We start from the raw sequence: 19,438 nt of genomic DNA on the forward strand, positions 1-19,438 counted from the left end.
CCCTGAGGGGCGAGAAGCGCGCGTCCGAGGCCCAGAAGGGCAGCGAGGCCGCGGCCGGGGAGAGCCTGAGGCCCGTGACGACCTGGCCGCCGCACGTCGCGTCGGCCACGCCCGAGACGGCGGCGGCGACCAGGGCGAGGATCTCGCGCTCCGAGATGGCCTCGCCGCCGATCTGGGCCAGCACCTCGCGCTGCCGCTCGGCGTTCTCGGCCAGGTAGCCCGTGTCGCTGACGGCGGCCAGGTCGAGCGACGCGGCGGGCAGGCCCAGGCGGCGGCGGTGGCGGGTCAGGCTGTCCAGGAAGGTGTTTGCGGCCGCGTAGGCCGACTGGCCCTGGTTGCCGATGATGCCGGCCACGGAGCTGAGGGCGATGAAGAAGTCGAGGGGGCGGCCGAGCAGCGCCTTGTGAAGGTTCCAGCCGCCCGCGACCTTGGATCGCACTACGCTCTCCCACTGGGGGAACTCCATCTTTTCGAACAAGACGTCCTGTGTTTTGAGCGTCAGTAGCTGCGGCGACAACAAGAGGCGGGAATTAAGGGGTGACTACTTCGGGGATGTAACTCACATCGAGGATCATGGCGCTGTGGATGACGCCCTTGACAGCGGGCATCTGGGCGGCTGCTAGCTCGGCAATCATCTTCTCCACGTCGGCTGCCAAGGAGACGTCGCATTGGCTAACGACGATTCTTGCGCCGTGCTCAGATCTGGCCTCGTCGATCAGCTGGGCGACTTTGGGCGCCACCTTTGCCGAGCGCGAAACCAGGGTGATGTGCCTGGCGCCCTTCTGCGTCATCCACCTGGCTATGCTGCGCCCGATGCCTCCGGTTCCGCCGACTACGATGTATGTTGCGTCTGGGCGGAGCAGCTTTTCGAAAGCCTTTGTCGAGTATGTTGCCTGTCGGTGGTGAATCGTCAGCCGGAGTCACAGCGAAACTAGAGCAAAAAAGGAGAGAAAGAATGCACGTACCTTGACCATGTCTTCCGGAGCGGCGGTCACGAGGATCTTGCCGTGAACCTTGCCGGCCTGCAGCGTCCGGAAGGCCGCCTCGACCTCTGATATGCTAAAGGTGGTGGTGGGCGAGATGGGCCTGACGGCGCCGTAGCTCAGCAGCTTGAAGACGTCGTCGAGGAGCCTGCGCATGGTGCGCGGCTTCTCGGAGGCGACGAGTGTCAAGTCGATGGAGGAGAAGGAGGCGTTCTTGTCAAAGACGGCCATGCCCAGGCTGGCGTTGGCCAGGATGCTGCGCTTGCCGATCTCGACGAAGCGGCCAAAGCAGGCGAGGCACTCCCACGTCTCGCGCAGGGCGTCGCCGGCCAGCGAGTTGAGCACCACGTCGACGCCCCTGCCACCCGTGGCGCGCCTCACGGCCTCGGCGAAGGAGACGTCGCGGCTGTAGAAGATGTGGTCCTCGGGCACGCCGTAGGTGCTCGTTAAAAAGTCCTTCTTGGCGGCGCTGCCGACGGTGGCGTAGACCTCGGCGCCGACCATGCGGGCCAGCATGACGGCGGCCTGGCCGACGCCGCCGGCCGCGGCGTGTATGAGGACAGACTCGCCCCGCCGCAGCCGCCCCACGTCGAAGAGGCCGTAGTAGGCGGTCGAGAAGACGACGGGCACGGTGGCGGCGGCCTCGAGCGTCATGTCGTCGGGCACGCGCGCGGCGCTGGTGGACCTGGAGCGCGTGTAGGTCGAGTAGGCGCCTTCGGAGCTGGCGCAGACGCGGTCGCCGACCTTGAAGTCGCCGACCGAGGACCCCACGGCGCTCACGAGCCCCGCGCACTCGACGCCCAGGTACGGCGACGGCACCTCGCCCATCGAGACCATGATGTCCTTGAAGTTCATGCTCGTGACCTTGATCTCGATCTGGATCTCGTCGGGCCCGAGGGGGAGGCAGGCCTTGTCGTCGTCGACAAAGTGCAGCGTGTCGAGCGCGCCCTTGGTCCCGACGGCGAGCCGCAGTGGCCGCCCAGGCTGGCCGAATGGCTGCGCGAAGGGAGGGGTGGCCGGGTTGGTGTGCTGCTCCACAAAGGCGTCCAGGTCGGCGTCGTCGGCCACGCGGCAGACACTCAGGAGCCCCCGGCGCTCCTGGAACTCCATGTCAGGGTCGCCGCCCGTGCTGGCGACGACGTCGTCGTTCTCGCTGTCGGGGGTGGTCGGCTTTCCAAACACGTGGCTCGCGACCTCGGCGACTAAGCCCGCGTCCCTCGCCACCGTCGACGATGACGACGACGACGGCGCGCCCGCGCCCTCGCCGTCGAGGTCTAGCGTCGCAAACTTCATACCCGTCTCGGACCTGACGGTCCGCGCGAGGCCGAGGATCATGCCCAGCCGCGGGTCCGTGGCGTCCGAGTGCGCGCCCCTGACGACCCAGAGGATGCCCTTGGCGGACAGGATCAGGCGCTGCACGCGCGCGAAGGCGTCCGCGTCCAGGCCGGCCAGGAGGGGCTCCCCGTCGAGCTCGACGAGCACGACGCAGACCTTGGCCGCGTAGGGAGAGTCTGCGGTGGGGTCTGCCGGAGCGGCCTCGAGGGAAGACAGATGGACGTCTGGCGGCGCCCTGTCGGACGTGTGGCTGGCGAGAAGCTTGTTCTTGAGCGCCGTGGCCAGCCCCTCGGCGTCCTGTTGCTGCTGTGTGGCAACTATCACGACCGAGTCTGTAATCTCTCGGGTTGCTCTAGGCCGAGGAGCTGTAGCTATATCGGTTGCCTCCTCGTGAACCCCATTTGTGCCATTGGTGCCGTTGACGCCGTTAGAGACTTGCAACTCTGACGAGGGGCTGGAGCCAGCAATCTCGGGATACAGCGGCTCCCAGGACTCCTTGAAACAGAGCTCTCGTGCACCGACCGCCTCGGCGACTGCGGCATCGCCGTCAAAGATTGGGTCGATGACCAGCCCCTCCATGCTGATCAGCTCCTGCTGGCCGTCCATAGTCGTGGCAAACATGCTGATCTTGGTCGAGCCCGGGTTGGCAAAGTTGGGGTTCCCCTCCCCGTAGACGCGGATGCGGTCGCCGGGCCGGCCGGCCAGGCGGCGCACGTCGGCCGACACGGTCAGGCCCTTGAAGAACCTGGGCATGTACAGCGCCGGGAGCTTTCCCCTGCCCGCGCCCAGGATGACCCAGGCGGCGTGGGTGAACTGGTCCAGCAGCGCCGGGTGGATGTGCAGCGGCGCCTCGTGGCCCTTTGGCATGACCTTGGCCGTGTCGGGCACCACCACGTCGGCCACGCAGGCCGTGTCGCCCCCCGCGCAGTTCTCCATGGACCGGAACTGCGCGCCGTACCTTGCCGTGACGGCCTCGAGCTCCCCGTACAGCCGGTCGGCGCGCACGGCTTCGGTGCAGGCGTCGAGGACCCGGCGCCTGCGCGCCTCGAGGAGGGCGGCGGCGTCGGCGGACGCGTCGTGCACCGTGTTAGTCTGGCTGCTGGCGGCAGCGGCGGTGGTGACGGCACCAGGCTTGTTGTGTTCGACGCGGATCAGGCCGCGGCAGTGCTCGATCCACTCGCGCTCCTTGTTCCACGAGAAGATGCGGAACTCGTCCCACACGGCCGACGACTCGCGCGTGCCCTCGGGGTTGGGCCGCAGTGTTATGTTGGTCTCGGAGTCGACGCCCTCCTGGACGATGAGCGGGCGACTGATGGTGACGTCGCGGAAGATGAACTTTCCGACGAGGCCGCCCTCTTCTGCTTCTTGGGCGGCGCCCAGGCCCGCGGCCGCGGCGGCCCTCTGCGCGGCGGCCTCGATGGCCATGCTGAGGTAGCAGGCCATGGGGAAGACGGTCATGCCCTGCATGGCGTGGCCGCGCACCCACGGCACGTCGTCGGCGCGCAGGATGCTGCGCCACGTCGGCTCCACGTCGTTGGACCAGTCGGCCATGCTGCCCAGCACGTCGTTGCGCGGGAAGCGGCGGTGCAGGTGCGCCCGGCTCAGGCGCGTCTCCCACCAGTAGCGCGTCTTGTGGTCCCACGCGTACTTTGGCATGTCGCTGAGCACCTTTGCGGCCTTGGGCGGCGGCACGGGGAAGTTGACGGCGCCAAAGTCGACGGCGGCGCCGTGCACGAAGAGCGAGCCCGCCAGGTTGAGGGCCGTGTCGACGGCGTCCTTGTTCCGCACCAGGGACGCCAGGTACTGCGGCTTCTTGGGCAGCGACTCGACGGCCTTGAGGATCTGCTTGACGGGGCCCTCGAGCGCCGCGTGCGGGCCGATCTCGACGAGCACGTCCATCTTGTCCCTCCCCGGCTCGGGCGTGCACATGCGCGTCACGGCCTGCGAGAAGAGCACGGGCTGCGTGAGGTTCTGCACCCAGTACGACGTGTCCAGCTCGGCCAGGCTCACGAGCTTGTCGCCCCTGAGCGACGAGTAGAACTCGACCTCGTGGCCGTCGTCGTCGTTGTCGTTGCCCGCCATGGGATACAGCTCGCCGACCGAGGCGCCGTACCAGCCGGCCACGAGCTCCATGTGGTGCGAGTGGTACGCCGTCTCGACGCGCACCCGCCTGTTGAAGAGCTGCGCCTCCTCGGCCTTTGCCTGCAGCTCCTCGACGGCCGCCGCGTCGCCCGACGCCGTGACGCTGCCGGGGCTGTTGACGCAAGCGACCGTCACGCGGCGGCGGTGGCCTTCGTCGTCGTCTTGCTTGAGCGTCTTGATCAGCCGCCGCACCTCGTCGGGCCCGGCGCCCACGGCCAGCATGCCGCCCCTGAGGTCCGGGTACGCGGCCTTGAGCTGCAGCACCGACTGGCCGCGCAGGTAGGCGACGGCGGCGCACTCGTCGTGCGTCAGCGCCCCGGCCGCGTACGCCGCGCCGATCTCGCCGCTCGAGTGGCCGACGACGGCGTCGGGCCGCACGCCCCAGGCCCTGAGGAGGTCGACCAGCGCCAGCTGCACGGCCGTGCAGCCCGGCTGGCTCAGCTCCGCCTCGGAGATGCGCGAGGTCTTTGCGTCGCGGTCCGTCAGCTCCTCGAGCAGGCTGAAGCGGGCGCCCAGGCGGGCCAGGCAGGCGTCGAAGCGCTCGAGCGACCCCTTGAAGACGGGGTAGGCGGCGATCAGCTCGCGGCCCATGGCGTGCCACTGGGCGCCCTGGCCGGTGAAGACGAAGCCGAGGCGCGGCGGGCGCGTGGACCGTACGGGGCTGGAGGGGGCGTCGTGAACAAAGGTGGAGATGAGGCCGTTGCCCTCGGACCCGACGGCGAAGAACTTGTAGGGCAGGAACGAGCGCCGCTGGCCCAGCGTGTAGGCCATGTCGCTCAGCAGCGAGCCCTGGAAGGCCACGGGCCGGCGCTCCAGGTACACGGTCACGCTGCGCATCTGCTCGGCGAGCGCGGCCTTGCTGTGGGCCGACACGACGAAGACGCGCTTGGGCTCGACGTAGCCGCCTGGCGTGAAGGCGGCGGCGGCACCACCGGCGGCGGCGACCGGCTTGGCCTGGCGGGGAGGAGCGGCCAGAACGGCGTGGGCGTTGCCGCCGCCGAAGCCGAAACTATTAATGCTAGCGTACTTCATGCCGCGCGGCCACGGCATGACGCGGCTGGGCACCCTGACGCCCCACTCGTCAAAGGGGATCTCGCGGTTGCCGTCGCGGAAGTCGTGGTTGGGCAGCAGGTAGCCGCGCTCCAGCATCATGGCCGACTTGATCATGCTGACGATGCCGCTGGCGCCCTCGAGGTGGCCGACGTTCGTCTTGACGGACCCGACCCAGAGCGGGCGGCGCGACGTGCGGCCGTCGTGGAACATGCGGTGCAGCGCCTCCATCTCGAGCGGGTCGCCGACGCGCGTGCCCGTGCCGTGCGCCTCGACGTAGCCCGTCTCGCGCGGGTCCAGCCCGTTGTCGGCGTAGACCTTGCGCATCAGGTCGAGCTGCGCCTCCTTGTTGGGCATGGTGATGCCGTTGGTGCGCCCGTCCTGGTTCAGGCCCGTACCGACGACGACGGCGCGGACGGGGTCGTTGTCCCGCAGCGCCGCCGACAGGGGCTTCAGGATCACGACGCCGGCCCCCTCGCCGCGCCCGAAGCCGTTGGCGCGCGAGTCGAAGGCGTAGGACCGGCCGTCGGGCGACAGCAGCCCCTGCGACGACATGGAGACAAAGTGGTCGGGCAAGAGGTTCAAGTGGCTCGAGGCCAGCACCACGACGGAGGCGTCACCGCTGCGCAGCGACTGCACGGCCAGGTGCAGGGCCGTCAGGCTGGACGAGCAGGCCGTGTCGACGGTGTAGCTGGGGCCGCGAAAGTCGAAAAAGTACGAGACGCGGTTGGCGAGCAGCGACGGCGCGTTGCCCGTCGACTGGTGCATGGGCGCCGTGTCGAGGTCGCGCAGGTTGTTGAGCTCGTAGTCGGTGAAGGACCCGCCCGCGTAGACGCCGACGTTTTTGCCCGCCAGCGACGCCATGGGCAAGCCCGCGTTCTCGAGTGCCTCGTACGCGCACTCGAGGATGAGGCGGTGCTGCGGGTCCATGGCCAGGGCCTCGCGCTCCGTGATCTTGAAGAAGGGCGCGTCGAAGAGCGCGACGTCCTCGGCCAGGAAGCAGCCGCCGGCCGGGTTGTAGCAGCCCAGCCGGTCCGGGTCCGGGTGGTGGTAGCCGTCCTTGCTGAAGCGGTCCGGCGGCATGGGCGTCCACCCGCTCCGGCCCAGGCAGCAGAGCTGGTAGAAGGCTTCCGGATCCGACGCGCCGCCGGGGAGCCGGCACGACATGCCGATGATGGCGATGGGGTCTTGCTTGGGGCCCAGCTCCGTTGTGGGTGGGAGGTCGGCGGGGAGGGGGCTGGTGGTGGCGGTGCCGTTTGTGTCTTTGGCGGCGGCGGTGCCGTTGGTGCCGTTTGCTGCGGCAGGATGGACGCCGCCGCTGGCATTGCCATTGCTATTGCCATTGCTGGCATTTTCTGGAGTGGTGCTGTCGTTCCCGTTTGCACTGCCGTTGCTCACAATAGGAATCTTGTCATCCTCGTTGGCGGCAGCAGGCACATCATCCATCCCCAGGGCGATGCTATCCGCCAAGGGGATGTGCGGTGTATCCTCCTGTAGCGGCGAGTCGACTGGTGTTTCCAAAGGCGAGCTCCTCGCCTCTGATGAGGTCGTGGCTTGGTTAATGGGCTCTAGAGGCGGCAGGACCGGTGGGGCCGGCTGTCTTTGCTCCACCTCGTCTGTCCCCTCGGCCTGGATGGCGCCCGGAGCCATGGCTGGTAGCGTCTGCTTACTTGAGCAGGCTGAGGACCTCGAGGTAGATGCCAAGCACCCCCAGAGCTGTCGACCGGCCCCGAGGAGCTGGTCGGGATCGACCTGTCAGGTGGGTTATCTACTGCCGTGCTCGGCGGTCCTCGATGATCGCGGTGCCGGGATTGTGTCTGCTGTGCTCATGGGCTTGCGTGATTGAGTGAATCGAGATACAAGCGAGCGGGAGAAAGTGACTGGCGCACGCGAGAGGGATGCAGGCCGGTCCAGACGTACCCGGGAATTCGCCTGCCTTTATGAGCCGCGATAGTGACAGCGTCCGCTCCACCTCTGCTTTATCACCCTCGGTCTGGAACGTGGCCGTTTGGAGTGGGCGTCCCGCCTCTTCCGTCGCCTCTCGCCCCATCTCTTGCCTCCGCCTGCTCCTTTCAGGTCCCACGGACGGATGGGCGGGATTCGATAATCTGGCCTCGACCGCATCTCGCGGACCGCACACCCCCTGAACGCGTATGTCCCAATACCATTGCCCTCTCAGGAACGCACCATCCGCATGGCAGGCGCAAAGCTTGTTGCTGGAGACCGAGCCGCCCCCCTGGACGAGCGGGAGCCGCTCTTCTCTGCCATTCATAGCGCGTTCCATAGGGCCGCCGTTGATATTGCCTTGGAGCCCGGCAGTTGCCTCGGGTGTCTTGCGGCGACGACCATGGGCTTGGCGAAGCAACCACCCTTGCTCGTGGCGGCGGCACCTTTTTTGGTGGCGGCTCTGGAGAGATATGGGGACCGTACCCCAGACGCCAACTCGCAGGATACACAATGTCAACCCAACATATTATCAAATGAGCCGAACCTGTCGGCTTTCTCAAGCTGGGTGCATGCAGGGTGTTGCATGCCGGACCAGAACATTAACCGGGTCCTCCCCCTTTTTCCTTTTTTATCTAATTTGCTTATCTTGCCCCTGGAAGGTCCCTTTTCGGGAGTGCTAACGCATTCTGTGTATAATGCGACGGCGCTATTGGCCGTCAACTATCCGGTTATATGTCGTCTCCCAAACCGTGGCCCTCAAAGCAGGCCCGGCGAGAGGCTGCACACGCACACCTCATTCCAACATCCATATCGGCTGTATTGGCACCGTTCGAGAGCTGACGCATTCTCCCGTGGCTGGGAGCAAAGCGGATCACCTGATGGCAGCAATGGTTGCTCCATATCCAGATTCTTTTACGCCTTGCTCGCTGATATCGTCAATGCCCATGCCGTACCGCCTCGGCTAATCAGCTTCTATCCTCAGGGCCAGACCTATCATGCGGATGGGGCCCCTGGACCCAGATGTCAGGGGTTCCTCCGTGATATCCTCTTCCATTATGGGGGATCTGTACTTCGTATGCGCCAATATCGCCGCCTGATGCTGCCGTGCGCTGGAGATAGTCTATCTCTACTCGGCTCGTCCCTCCGCGGAGCCCCTTTGACACTGTCGTGCTGGACCGAGGCCGCGTGTCTGTCACTCGCTTCTAGTCTAAACGAAACGATGATGTGTGCGTGGCGTTGCAGGCGATACTGCATCTCTTGTTCCGTTAGTCACAAGCCACTGAATTCTGATATGGCACTAGAGATTGCCAGGGCTAAGCTTGGAAGTGCAGGGCTAGCTCGCAAGATTTGGGGCTAGATATGGATTCTATACACGCGTAAATATTTGCAGATAGTACCGAAACTGAAAACCGCGACATGATAGCAGAGAAAAGAGTAAACCATGACGAGAAACATTGCAAGTAGCTCCAACAAACGAAGAAGGAAAAAGGAATAACCCGAGACGCCTATTTCTTGGTCGGGTTCCTGAAGAAAAGCGAGAAGACGTCCCTTGCCCAGCCTATCCAGCCGGCTACCTGGGCGTACGCGGTCATGAGCTTGTTGTACCTGTAAACAAAACCCTCGAGGTTCTCGTAGTCGTGGGCGTAGCACTCCCAGGCGGCCTGGTTGCCCGGCCACTGGCCCTTCATGCCCGCCTTGGCGGCCGCCTCGTTCTCGGCCGGCGACAGCTCGGCTATGCGGGTGCGGCCGTCCGCCCCGTCGTCGACCTTGAGGCGCGGGCCCACCACGACGGCCCTGCCCGCGACCGTCTTGTCGGCGACGAAGCGGGTGCCGGCCTCGACCACGTCGGCGACGGCGGCCTTGCCGCTCCCCGCGAGCACGAACATGACGCCGTTGGGCACCATGGGCGTGTCGACGAAGCACGGCAGCAGCATGTTGACGCGGATGCCGCGCCAGAAGCACGGGGTGCGCAGCGTCCGGAACAGCGCCGTCACCCCGTGCTTGGACGCCGTGTACTCGGGCGCCCCGACCAGCGGCAGCACGCCGCCGATGGACCCGATCAGCAGCAGGTGCCGGTCCCGCTGCGCCCGGAGCTTCTTGAGCCGCGCCGCGAGGTCCTCGGGCGTCTCGTCGCCGTTGGGCTGGGGCTGTTCACTGTTGTTGTTGTTGTTGTCGTCGCCGCCGCCGCCCTTGACGTCGTTGCGGGCCAGCCAGAAGAGCCCCAGGTGCACAGTGTACATGACGCCGATGAGGTTGATGTCGAGCACCTTGAGGTTTGGCGCGGGCGGGTCCTCGGCGTCCAGCCCTCTAGGGTACTCGAACGAGCTGCCGCCGCCCCCTGCGGCGCGGTCCTCGTGGCCCAGGCCGCCGATGCCGGCGTTGGGGACGACAACGTCGATGCCGCCCGTGGGGCTGGCGCGGGCGCAGGCGCGGAACAGGGAGACCTGGCTGGCCCAGTCGGCCACGTCACAGCGCTGGAAGTGGTGGTGCGGGCTGCCGGTGGAGGCGCGCAGCGACGCCACCAGGGCCTCGCCCGCGCGCTCGTCGACGTCGCCGACGAAGATGTGGGCGCCGTGCGACGCCCACTCGCGCGCAAAGGCGGCGCCCAGCCCGGACGCGCCGCCCGTGATCAGGACCGTCTTGCCGGCGCACCCGGCCCGGTCGTAGGGCGCCGACATGTCGACGGGCGCCATGGCGCGGATGATGACCTCGACCGGGTCCATCTTCTTCTCGCCCAGGTTTGCCATTTTGTTTTACTTTCTTGGGGATGCAGCTTCTGTGTTGGCTTGCACGGGCTGCTGGCCGAGCCGCTTGTTTTGGTGGCAGCACGTCACTGCGTCGCGATAAACACCGAGTATATCCTGAGAAGGGCGTTCTACCCTTTCTGGCTGACAACAGCAGACCCTAAGATCTGCAACTTTTTTAAAGGATCAAAAAAAAGAAGTCGGAACCCGGCACCGCTGCCGACTACCTTGCCTTGCTCCGGTTTGTCTCCGACAACTAGTCCCAACGGAACGCCTTTCCGACCATGTAGACAGGCTGTCCCCAGTTCGCCTGTTGTCGTCACTCTGACCTGATTTCAGTTCACAGATCTGCTGCAAACAGAACCTATCCGACGCAGCTTTCCCGGAGTCCGCGGGGGCCACACCATCTGTGTCCATAGGCAGTCACGGCCAGGGACATATGCCTTTTCCCTCACATCAAAGCGGCACGAGGCAGCGGCATTGAACAAAAACGTCACCCACGGCCCGGTTCGGGAACAAGGCAATCTGGGTGAACAAGAAGACGCGCGTGCTTCGCAAGCACCAAGCCCGTGAGCGCTTGGTTCCTGAGCCTTATCTCCCGCAGCCGGGACGGGTGCCATCTCTCCGCAGCCTTCTTTTTACCCCCCACACCCGGATATGATGCCGCCATCCACTCTACCCGCGCATCAACAACGTTCCATTTCTCGCAGCTAATTGTTGCATACATATCCATATCCCGCTCTCTGCGGCTCGACACCGCTTAACGAAGCCCCGTCGATTTGCAACTTCCTTTTCCCTTCGTGGAACCCGGTGCAGCAAACCCGCGCGTGCCCAACAAATGCACGCCAAGCCTTCCAGCACGCTCTGTGGCACGCCAAGGACGGCGGGCAGGTTGGATGCAATGCATAACGGCTCGCTCGTGCCGTCCGACGTCTTGATCGCGGTGCCAAGGTGGGCGTGGATATGTCGTCGACTTGAGCTTGATGCAACGAGGATAATGCTAGCTGTTAATAGCTCCGTCTTGCCCTAATTATCGCTCCTTTGGCGTTTGTTGTCACTTTGGCCAGTCATGACAATTACTCATTCAGACACAAGCGGGGGCGACAAACGACGCAAGTTTGCGTGGAAAAACTTGAAAGACGTGGAGACCTGGGATGGCAGCTTGCCCGAGTCATTATCCAACCTCCATAGTAGGCCAGCCCTGTTATGTAGCCCAAATCTTGTGACGCCGCGGTAGTGTAGTGGTTAGCACATTAGGTTTTGAGACATCTCCAAATCCTCCTGAGGACCCAGGTTCGAACCCTGGCCATGGCTGCAATAACTTTTTGGCGATTTGTTAGCTGCAATACAATTATTAGTAGCAATTTTAAACGTGTCCATTGCGCTCCGCTAACAATCTTGCGATATTCTGTACGATTCTATGTGTTGTAGTTTTGTCGTAGCCGACTCCAATTATGGCTGCATTTCTCCAATTCTTCGCTTAGTGTCCATTCGGGATGGTTGGGTTTCCGTCTCCAGCCAGCTCCCTCAGCCACGCCTCCAGGTTGGCGGCAAACCCCTCTCCAATCGCCTCTTCTATCGCGCCCTCCTGCCAGCAGATGGACGTTTTCAGCCCCTTGCCCTTGACGCTGACGGTGCTGATCTCTAGCGCGGCGCCAACGATGTTGGCGCCGCAGTGGAACTCGGCGTCGTCCACGGTCCAGCGCTCCTCCCCTTCTGCCGCCCCGCCGCCGTCGATGACGCCAATGTTGGTGACGAGCCACGACGCGTCGCGCGCCCGCTTGAACTTGGCCTTGAGGAAGTCGTTCCAGTTGCCCACCGCCCTCATGACGCCCATGACGTCGTCCTTGGGCCCGGCCTCGATGCGCCGGTCGATGTCGCTCCGCGCCATGACGGCCGCCGTCCACACCAGCTCCCGCAGGGGACCAGGCAGCGTCCCCTTGGGCGCGCCGCCCGCCGCCGCCCACGCGCGCCGCATCTCGGCCACGGTCGGCGGGAAGAACTTGTGCGTCAGCGACGAGACGTAGTTGCCCATGGCGCCCGTCGGCTCGAACCAGGGGTACTTTTTGCGCCACCTGCGGTTGCCGGCGCCGCCGTCGGCCTGCTCGACCTTTTCGTCGGCGAACCGCCGCGTGTTCATGGCCGTCACCGCCGCGAACCCCCTCGCCAGCCCCTCCCTGTCGCCGCCGCCGCCGCCGTCGGCGAGCTGCAGCGACAGCGAGGCCAGCGCCAGCGCGTGCAGCAGGCCCGTCAGCGTCGTGCCGCGGTCCCGGCAGCGCCGCAGCAGCGGTCCCAGGTCGGCCGCGGACGTCTCGATGATGCGCAGCCGCGACTCGGGCCGCCCGCCGCCGTGCTGCTGCTGCACGCGGGGCACCCAGTGGGCCAGCGTGGCCCGCTCGTCGCGCGGCGTCAGCGACGCGGGCCGGTACTCCTTCCACCCTTCCTTGGCGGCGAAGACGGCCGAGATGGGGAAGACGACGACGTCGTCCTGCGCGGGCGGGAACCGGTCCTTGGGCGTCGAGACGGGCAGCACGTGGGCGCCGTCCTGAAGGGCCGGCGCCGCACCGCTGCCGCTGCTGCTGCTGCTGTTCAGGTGGCGTAGCAGCGACCCATGGAACATCCTGCCGCTCATGCCGTCCAAGTGCGCGTGGTTCCACACAAAGAGCACGTCGACGCGCTGCCGGCCCAGCCAGGACGCGATGACCCTCCAGCCGGGCCGGGCCTCGAAGTCGGTGAACTCGGTGTCCAGCTGCTCCTGGACCAGCTTGTGGCGCTGCCGCCCCGCCTCGGCGTCGTCTGCGGCGGTTTCTGGGAAGCGCCATTCGATGTGGTCGGCGAGGTTGATTTTGTCCAGCTCGACCCAGGAGGGGTCACCAGTGGCCTCGCCTATGAGCCCGACGCGCAGCAGAGGGTGCTCCAACACCACGCTAGCGACGGCCAGCTCCAGCACCCGGGCCACTGCGGCAGCCCCCGGGTTCTCGCAGGCGGCCCCGGGAGCTGCCGTCTCCAAGACGGAGCGGGGGATGACATAGCGGCACAGCACCGAGGTCCCTGTGTAGTATCGGCAATGGTGCATGCCGATTTGGTACTTTTCTCTGAAATGGGTGGCAATACCTTGTTAGCTGCGGCTCGCAGTCCACTTGGCTCGCCTAGCACTTACAAGTTCCCCAGCTTCCGCAGCACGCGGGGTTTCGGTGTTGTCTTGTCGCGGCTCATGGTGTAGACCAGTGGCGTGGTACTCCTAGATTTAACAGGCCAATCTTCTCGCCGTCTGCCGCTTTATCCAACACCACCGGGCCACTGGGACAGCTCCTGGTTTATATACAGCAGCAGTCACAGCGTCGATGCATCAACACGCGCTTCCACGCTCAGGGGTCTGAATACGCACGCCCATTCATTTGCCTGGCAATTCGCAGCGAGACCACGTAACCACAGCCAACACAGCCCCCGAGTCAGGGGCACTCTGAGCCCACCCGTGGGCCGCGAATACGCGACAGGCCCCTGTCTAGCCAATAGCGTAGGCCTGAACACGCGCGCTGGTGAGCGTATTTAGCGTCATCAAACAGTTGCCCCATCTCCGTCGGCGCCGGCTTCAACTCGATCGACGCCTGGCTCCGGGGCGCGGCTCTGCCCTTGCCCGCATTCGCCCATACACTGCGCGGCTGCGAAGCGGAGCCGGCGACATGCACGTCTCACCACATTTTGCCCGTCAGCATGCCGTGCACTCCCCGACAGCGCAACCATATACCTACAGTCGGACCCGAACAGTAAGCAAATATGTCGCATACTTGGAGAACATCGGACTGTGTTAGTCTTTGGATGCCAACACCAACAACACCGCCCACTCGGAAATTCCCACTGTTTATGTTGATTGACTGTTGAGCCACCTGTTGAGATTGGTACCAAAAGGGGCTGGGACACGTGCTGGGCCTTCCCTGCAAGCACAAAGGTCACTTTTTTTTGTCCAGAAGTCATGTCAGTCAATTCGGCGACCAACCTAAACCCAATCCTCGAATTGTTCGTCGTCCCGTTGTGTTCCCAACAGTAGCCCCATCCGCCCACCTGCTGCTTTGGGCGTCTCCGATCGTTTTCTCAATACCAACCTCGTGCAATGACATTCGAACATCGAACCATGAGGGCCATCGCTTTAGCCTTATTGAGTTTCCATCTTATTTGGTTTGGCAACCAAGACTCCATGTCTGCGGTTACGTATAGTCACTGCATCGACGCAAAGCCCTACTCGACAGCCACAAATGAGAATGTCATGACCCAAAACGGACCGAAGAATTGCCAAAGTGCTGACCTCCAGCCACCCCGCCAGGTCGCATTTAGAACCACCTGCTGCACCTCGCCCCTCCCGCCGCCCGGGTGGGTGCTGCCACGCTTACCCCTAGGGCTTGCCCCGGGCGGAGGAGTTCTTTGAGTGCTTGCATAACACCATGCCCAAACGAGACTGTCAAGTGCCGAGGCAGGGGGGCTGGAGGCGACGGCACAGTAAACAATATTCGGCCGCGCCTCCACGAGAAGAACGTCTCCAGAAGAAGCCAACCAGGCATTGGTAGTTCTGGAACACCAACGTTGTACAGGAAAATACCATACAGATGGGAACGGTGGTTTTGGCAACAGCATTGCCATTGTCCAAGTTCATAATGCCCGCCGTTTATAAAAGTCTGCTGGGGAGCCGTCTTCTCCCACGACCGCGACCTAGCAACCAGCCTACAACCATCACCCTCGAATAATATCTGATTTTTCACACCGCGCAAAAAAGTCACAACACTCTAATATCAAAATTTCCCCAGCCGTAAAAACAGCACACAAAAAAGTTCACCAGCACTACTCCCACAACTTCCAGCATCCTTACCACCCGCAACCATGCACCTCCCCTCCCTCGCCGTCACCCTCGCCCTCCTCGCGGGCGCGGCCCAGGCCCTCACGCCGGACCAGCAAAAAGCCCTGGACGCGCACAACCAGGCACGCAAGGACCCGACCCTCAAGCAGAAGCGCGGCGACCTGTCGTGGGACGCCGGGCTCGAGGCCGACGCCGCCGCCTACGCCCGGGTCCTCGCCTCCAAGGACGGCAACCTCGAGCACGCAAAGGACCGCAACGACGCCGGCGAGAACCTCTACATGTCATTCGGCGGGCCCGGCGGGAACCTCTTCCTCGACGCCTCCAACGCCTTCATTGGCGAGAAGAAGCTCTATGTCCCCGCCTGCCCGCCCATCTCCATGAACAACCCGGCGGAGCAGCAGGCGTTTATGGGCTACGGCCACTACAGTGAGTTTTCTTTTTGTTCCGGGCTCCCTCTCCTCGCCCACCACAACTTCCCTTGCCTGCTTCTTCACTCCCTATGTTGGAACGCTTTGCTGACAGTCACACTTTCGCCCCCCGCAGCCCAGTGCGTCTGGCCCAGCACCAGCAAGGTCGGCATGGCCTCGGCCGTCTCCAAGAGCGGCAAGCACTACGTCGTGGCCCGCTACCGCCCCAGCGGCAACATGATGGGCCAGTCCGCCTGCTAGAGGGCGACCGCCCCCATCATATGACGACGGTCTAAACCCGGCTCACGATTCCTGGTCTTGTTTTTTCGACATGAAGTAATGATTATCTGCATACCAACGGCGTTTGGCTAATGTTCTTTTTATTCTCTTCAGCTGTCTTACCTAGAATATTTACTCTTTTGTTTTCTTAGTGTGGGTTAACTACTAGTCTGGCAGGTTCGGCCTTCGGATTTTATTTACCGTAAATAATAGCTTGTTTATTTATCTGCTATTTCTCGCACGATCCGCCTCGCCTTTGCCCGTCCCATCTTCCGTTATGTTCCAGCCAACTTCTAGGCGCCCATATTTACGGCGCATCCTTCGCCGAAGGAATCGACGAACCCATGCAAATGGTACGACGGTTGTGCAACCCAGCAGCGGGAACCCAGCTCAGCTCCATCACGTCCCACCAACCACCTCTTTGCACAACCACCCTGCCTGCGCCTCATCCCTTTATCTCTCCGCGACTCTTTTTTCGACTCCACGGAAGCCACCGGCCAGGTTTCCCCGGCCTCGAAACCTCACGCGATCAGAGTCCCGCCGTTCTGCAAGCCTGCTCCACCAAACAAGACAGCCGGAGACCGGAAGGACTGCTGGGAGCACCCTACGTGTCGGACAGAGGGTACCCCCAACTCTCGTTTTTTGTCTTAGCAGCTGCGCTTAGGTTTGCGGAGACAAGGGATGCGCAAATTCCACCTCTCGGTCGGGGCTGCCGGCGGCCACATGCTGCGTCCGCGGTCCACGAGTCAGCGCCAGGAACGGCGCTGCATGTCTTTCAGGGAGCCGTTGTGGAGTCTTGGCATTGGCCGCTTACACTAGCTTCAGATGAAGGGGCTTAAACTGACCGGGCTGCAAAGGTCATGATGCTTTGGGCTAGATAGCACAGGCGATATTCCGTAGACGAGATATAAAAGGGAGGTGGGCCGTCACTAGATCAGGTCGGCAGAGTCGAGGCCAACAAGACCGCCGCTATTTCACAGCACGCCTCGTTACAAAGGAACGGCCGTTAACAGTCGTTGAATAACATTCGTTTTATTTACATCATGTATCGTCCATACAAGCCCCATGTTGCCACCAGGCTGGTCGGCCTCCTCATGATGGCCCTTCTAGCTGCACCTGCCTCGGCCGTCAACGGCAAGGCCTCCTTCTACGGAGGCAACCTGGCCGGCGGCAACTGCCTGTTGACGTCGTACACGCTCCCCGCCGGCATATTTGGCACGGCTATTGCCGGTCCTAACTACGAGAGCTCCGGCATGTGCGGCGTCTGCCTCAACGTCAAAGGACCCAAAGGCAGCATGAAGGTCATGGTCAGTTCAAACGATGAGTCATTTGTATGGAGGTTGAGATGGGGCACGGCAGAGAAGCTAACTGTCGTTCCATTGAACCCATCCAGGTCGTCGACAGTTGCCCGGGCTGCCCAACCAACCAGCTCGACCTGTTCCAAAACGGCTTCCCCAACATCGGCGACCGAAACGCCGGCGTTGTGCCAGTCAGCTGGGACGTGACTCCCTGCGGCATCAAGGAGCCGCTGAAGGTGCGCAACAAGGACGGCACGTCGCGCTTCTGGTTCGCCATGCAGGTCTTCAACAGCGACAAGAAGGTGACGGCGCTCGACGTCAGCACCGACGGCGGCAGGACCTGGCAGCCCACGGCCCGGCGCGACTACAACTTCTTCGAGAAGCCCGGCGGGGGCGGCGGCTTCGGCGCCGACGCCGTCACGGTCAGGGTCACCTGCGCCGGAGGGGGGACGGTCACGATGCAGAACGTTGGCATGACGAGCGGGGCGACGTTTACGGCAGCTGGGAACTGCTAAGTGTCTCCTGAGATGTGTGTTTTTTGTATTATGACTTTATGCTAGCTAGCACCGCATTATGGTACTTTTGTGCGCCTGCGCGTCATTCGAGTGATGTGCTATGGAGACAGACCCTCCATGCTTGGGTAGAGAAGCGTGTGGTGGTCCACAGTATCGCGGGCTTGCTTAGGCTGAACTAGGTCGAGCTCCAATCTCCTTTCATACTTCCTTGCACTGATCTCACCACCAGCTCAAGAAGAAGAGACTATTGAGTTCAGATATCCGTCACTCTTCCCTGGCTAGATCCCTCGTCCGACAAACCCGGATCCAGATGACGTAGCTCCTCCACCGCATCTCGTGCTTGGCCTTGTTCAGGCGTGGTTGTTCTTGGCGGGAGCGGCCTTGGCCAGCTCCTCCTCGAGCACCTTGGACAGCTTGCCGATGCTGGGGAAGACGGGGATGCTGTAGCGCTCGCAGACGAGCAGGACATTACCGCGCCTCCAGTAGCCGTCGTTGCAGACGACCATGCAGCGGCGGCCGGAGCCGGCGCGGAGCCCGAGCTCGAGCAGGCTGACGGGGGTCTTGGGCAGCTCGCCGAGGGCGGCGCCGCCGTTGGTGCGGCCCTCGAACGAGGCGGCGTCGAGGCGGCCGCCGAAGTGGATGACGAGCACGTCGGCGCGCTCCTGCATGTCGAGCTCCCAGCGCACGTGGTCGGTGAAGGATTTCGGCGACATCTCCTCCTCCCACTCGGCGTCCCAGTCGGGCCGGAACGGGTCCGCGATGGTGACGTGACGCAGGTGCGAGAGCGCGTCGGCGAGCTCGTCGCGCCAGTCGGCGTCGGGTGGCGACGTCATTCCCGCCAGGTAGACGACCTTCTGCGCGTCGTCGATGGGCTCGCGGCCCGGGGCCTTGATGACTTGGGCCATGGTGCGGTTGCTGCTCAGGACTGGGGTTTGAGCTGAATGTGAGGTTGGGTCAGGGTGTGAGACTAATTTGAAGGTGGGGTTAGAGCGTGAGGCTGATTTGAAGGTTGGGGCCAGGACGTGATATTTGATTTGAGCAGTGCGCTGGAGTGTGACTTTTTTTCGTGGTTTGGATTTCTCTAGAGTTTTCTCTGTCTTGTGGTGCCGGTTTTATATCTGGGCCTACTCACTGGTCTCGCTGGGTCCGTCCAATCTCAGGCGGGGTGGGAAATTCTTCCTGAGCTCGATATATGCCCGGCGGTCATACGAGACAGGTGACTCGTAGGCCGGCGGGACATAGGCACTCGGGTCAGGCAAGCTGCCGATGTGCTTCCTCTTGATCTCGTCATACTCCCGACGAGCTTGATCCGAGAGAGGGCGCCCGAGATCAGGGGGAATGTATGCGTTAAACCCTCTCTGCGGAGGGTGGATGGGCAAATCGAACGGGGGCTGGATGGTAGAGTCCATCGTGGCGGCGTATCTCAGAGATTGATGGTGTTTTTTAGCCCTCCTTCCGGATCAGGCAAACTTGGTGCGTGTTAGAAAACTAGGTAGGTAGTTTGCGTGCACGGCTGCGCCGCCCACGCACGGCGGCACAGCCACCCGATGACTATCGACACCCCCCTCACCACCTCCAGGCCTGCCAGCACAGCCACAGCCTCTTGCTCTCGCGCAGTAAACCCAGGACCCGAGACGCCGTGCCCTGCGTCGGGTTTGTCTCTGTCTTACTGCGTGCTTCGTCGCGCTGGGGGGCAACTGACAACATGCGCCTGCTTAGGCTGTCTTGGCGTATCTCAGCCATCCCTGGTGCTTGGCGCTCGAGGGTGAAGATAAAGCAAGCCGCACCTTCCACTTGGAAATGTTTGCAATATGTTTGCAAGATGCACATAAACAAGATACAAACCAGGACTCTTTTCTAATATTTGCTATCAAAACTACACGTCGACA

The 19,438-nt window shown here is 63.2% G+C and overlaps 6 protein-coding genes and 1 non-coding gene across 7 annotated transcripts; 3 read left to right on the top strand and 4 right to left on the bottom strand.

Moving 5' to 3' along the window:
- Positions 1-530: 530 nt before the first annotated feature.
- GGTG_08683 (hypothetical protein) lies at positions 531-7,794 on the bottom strand (the record flags this gene model as incomplete). Its single annotated transcript, XM_009226525.1, has 3 exons — positions 531-893; positions 966-7,048; positions 7,431-7,794. The coding sequence occupies 3 exons, from the start codon at positions 7,792-7,794 to the stop codon at positions 531-533; spliced, it is 6,810 nt and encodes a 2,269-aa protein (XP_009224789.1).
- A 1,168-nt stretch (positions 7,795-8,962) lies between these two features.
- Positions 8,963-10,577, bottom strand: GGTG_08684 (hypothetical protein; the record flags this gene model as incomplete). Its single annotated transcript, XM_009226526.1, has 1 exon — positions 8,963-10,577. The coding sequence occupies exon 1, from the start codon at positions 10,202-10,204 to the stop codon at positions 8,963-8,965; it is 1,242 nt and encodes a 413-aa protein (XP_009224790.1). The 5' UTR covers positions 10,205-10,577.
- An 851-nt stretch (positions 10,578-11,428) lies between these two features.
- Positions 11,429-11,515, top strand: GGTG_20174. The gene has a single exon. It is a non-coding gene; the product is annotated as a tRNA-Gln (tRNA).
- A 13-nt stretch (positions 11,516-11,528) lies between these two features.
- GGTG_08685 (hypothetical protein) lies at positions 11,529-13,598 on the bottom strand. Its single transcript, XM_009226527.1, has 2 exons — positions 13,362-13,598; positions 11,529-13,296 (listed from the first exon to the last, which is right to left on the bottom strand). Exons 1-2 carry the CDS (start codon positions 13,415-13,417, stop codon positions 11,682-11,684), a joined length of 1,671 nt encoding a protein of 556 aa, XP_009224791.1. The 5' UTR covers positions 13,418-13,598; the 3' UTR covers positions 11,529-11,681.
- Positions 13,599-14,110: 512 nt separating this feature from the next.
- On the top strand, positions 14,111-15,863 carry GGTG_08686 (hypothetical protein). The gene is made up of 2 exons (XM_009226528.1): positions 14,111-15,476; positions 15,594-15,863. The coding sequence occupies exons 1-2, from the start codon at positions 15,074-15,076 to the stop codon at positions 15,716-15,718; spliced, it is 528 nt and encodes a 175-aa protein (XP_009224792.1). The 5' UTR covers positions 14,111-15,073; the 3' UTR covers positions 15,719-15,863.
- A 916-nt stretch (positions 15,864-16,779) lies between these two features.
- Positions 16,780-17,600, top strand: GGTG_08687 (hypothetical protein; the record flags this gene model as incomplete). Its single annotated transcript, XM_009226529.1, has 2 exons — positions 16,780-17,043; positions 17,130-17,600. 2 exons carry the CDS (start codon positions 16,780-16,782, stop codon positions 17,547-17,549), a joined length of 684 nt encoding a protein of 227 aa, XP_009224793.1. The 3' UTR covers positions 17,550-17,600.
- On the bottom strand, positions 17,552-18,958 carry GGTG_08688 (hypothetical protein; the record flags this gene model as incomplete). Its single annotated transcript, XM_009226530.1, has 2 exons — positions 17,552-18,516; positions 18,682-18,958. The coding sequence occupies 2 exons, from the start codon at positions 18,956-18,958 to the stop codon at positions 17,900-17,902; spliced, it is 894 nt and encodes a 297-aa protein (XP_009224794.1). The 3' UTR covers positions 17,552-17,899.
- Between the last annotated feature and the right edge of the window lie 480 nt (positions 18,959-19,438).

The sequence above is a fragment of the Gaeumannomyces tritici genome (genome assembly GCF_000145635.1).
Source record: "Gaeumannomyces tritici R3-111a-1 unplaced genomic scaffold supercont2.4, whole genome shotgun sequence".
Classification (NCBI taxonomy): Eukaryota; Fungi; Ascomycota; class Sordariomycetes; order Magnaporthales; family Magnaporthaceae; genus Gaeumannomyces; species Gaeumannomyces tritici.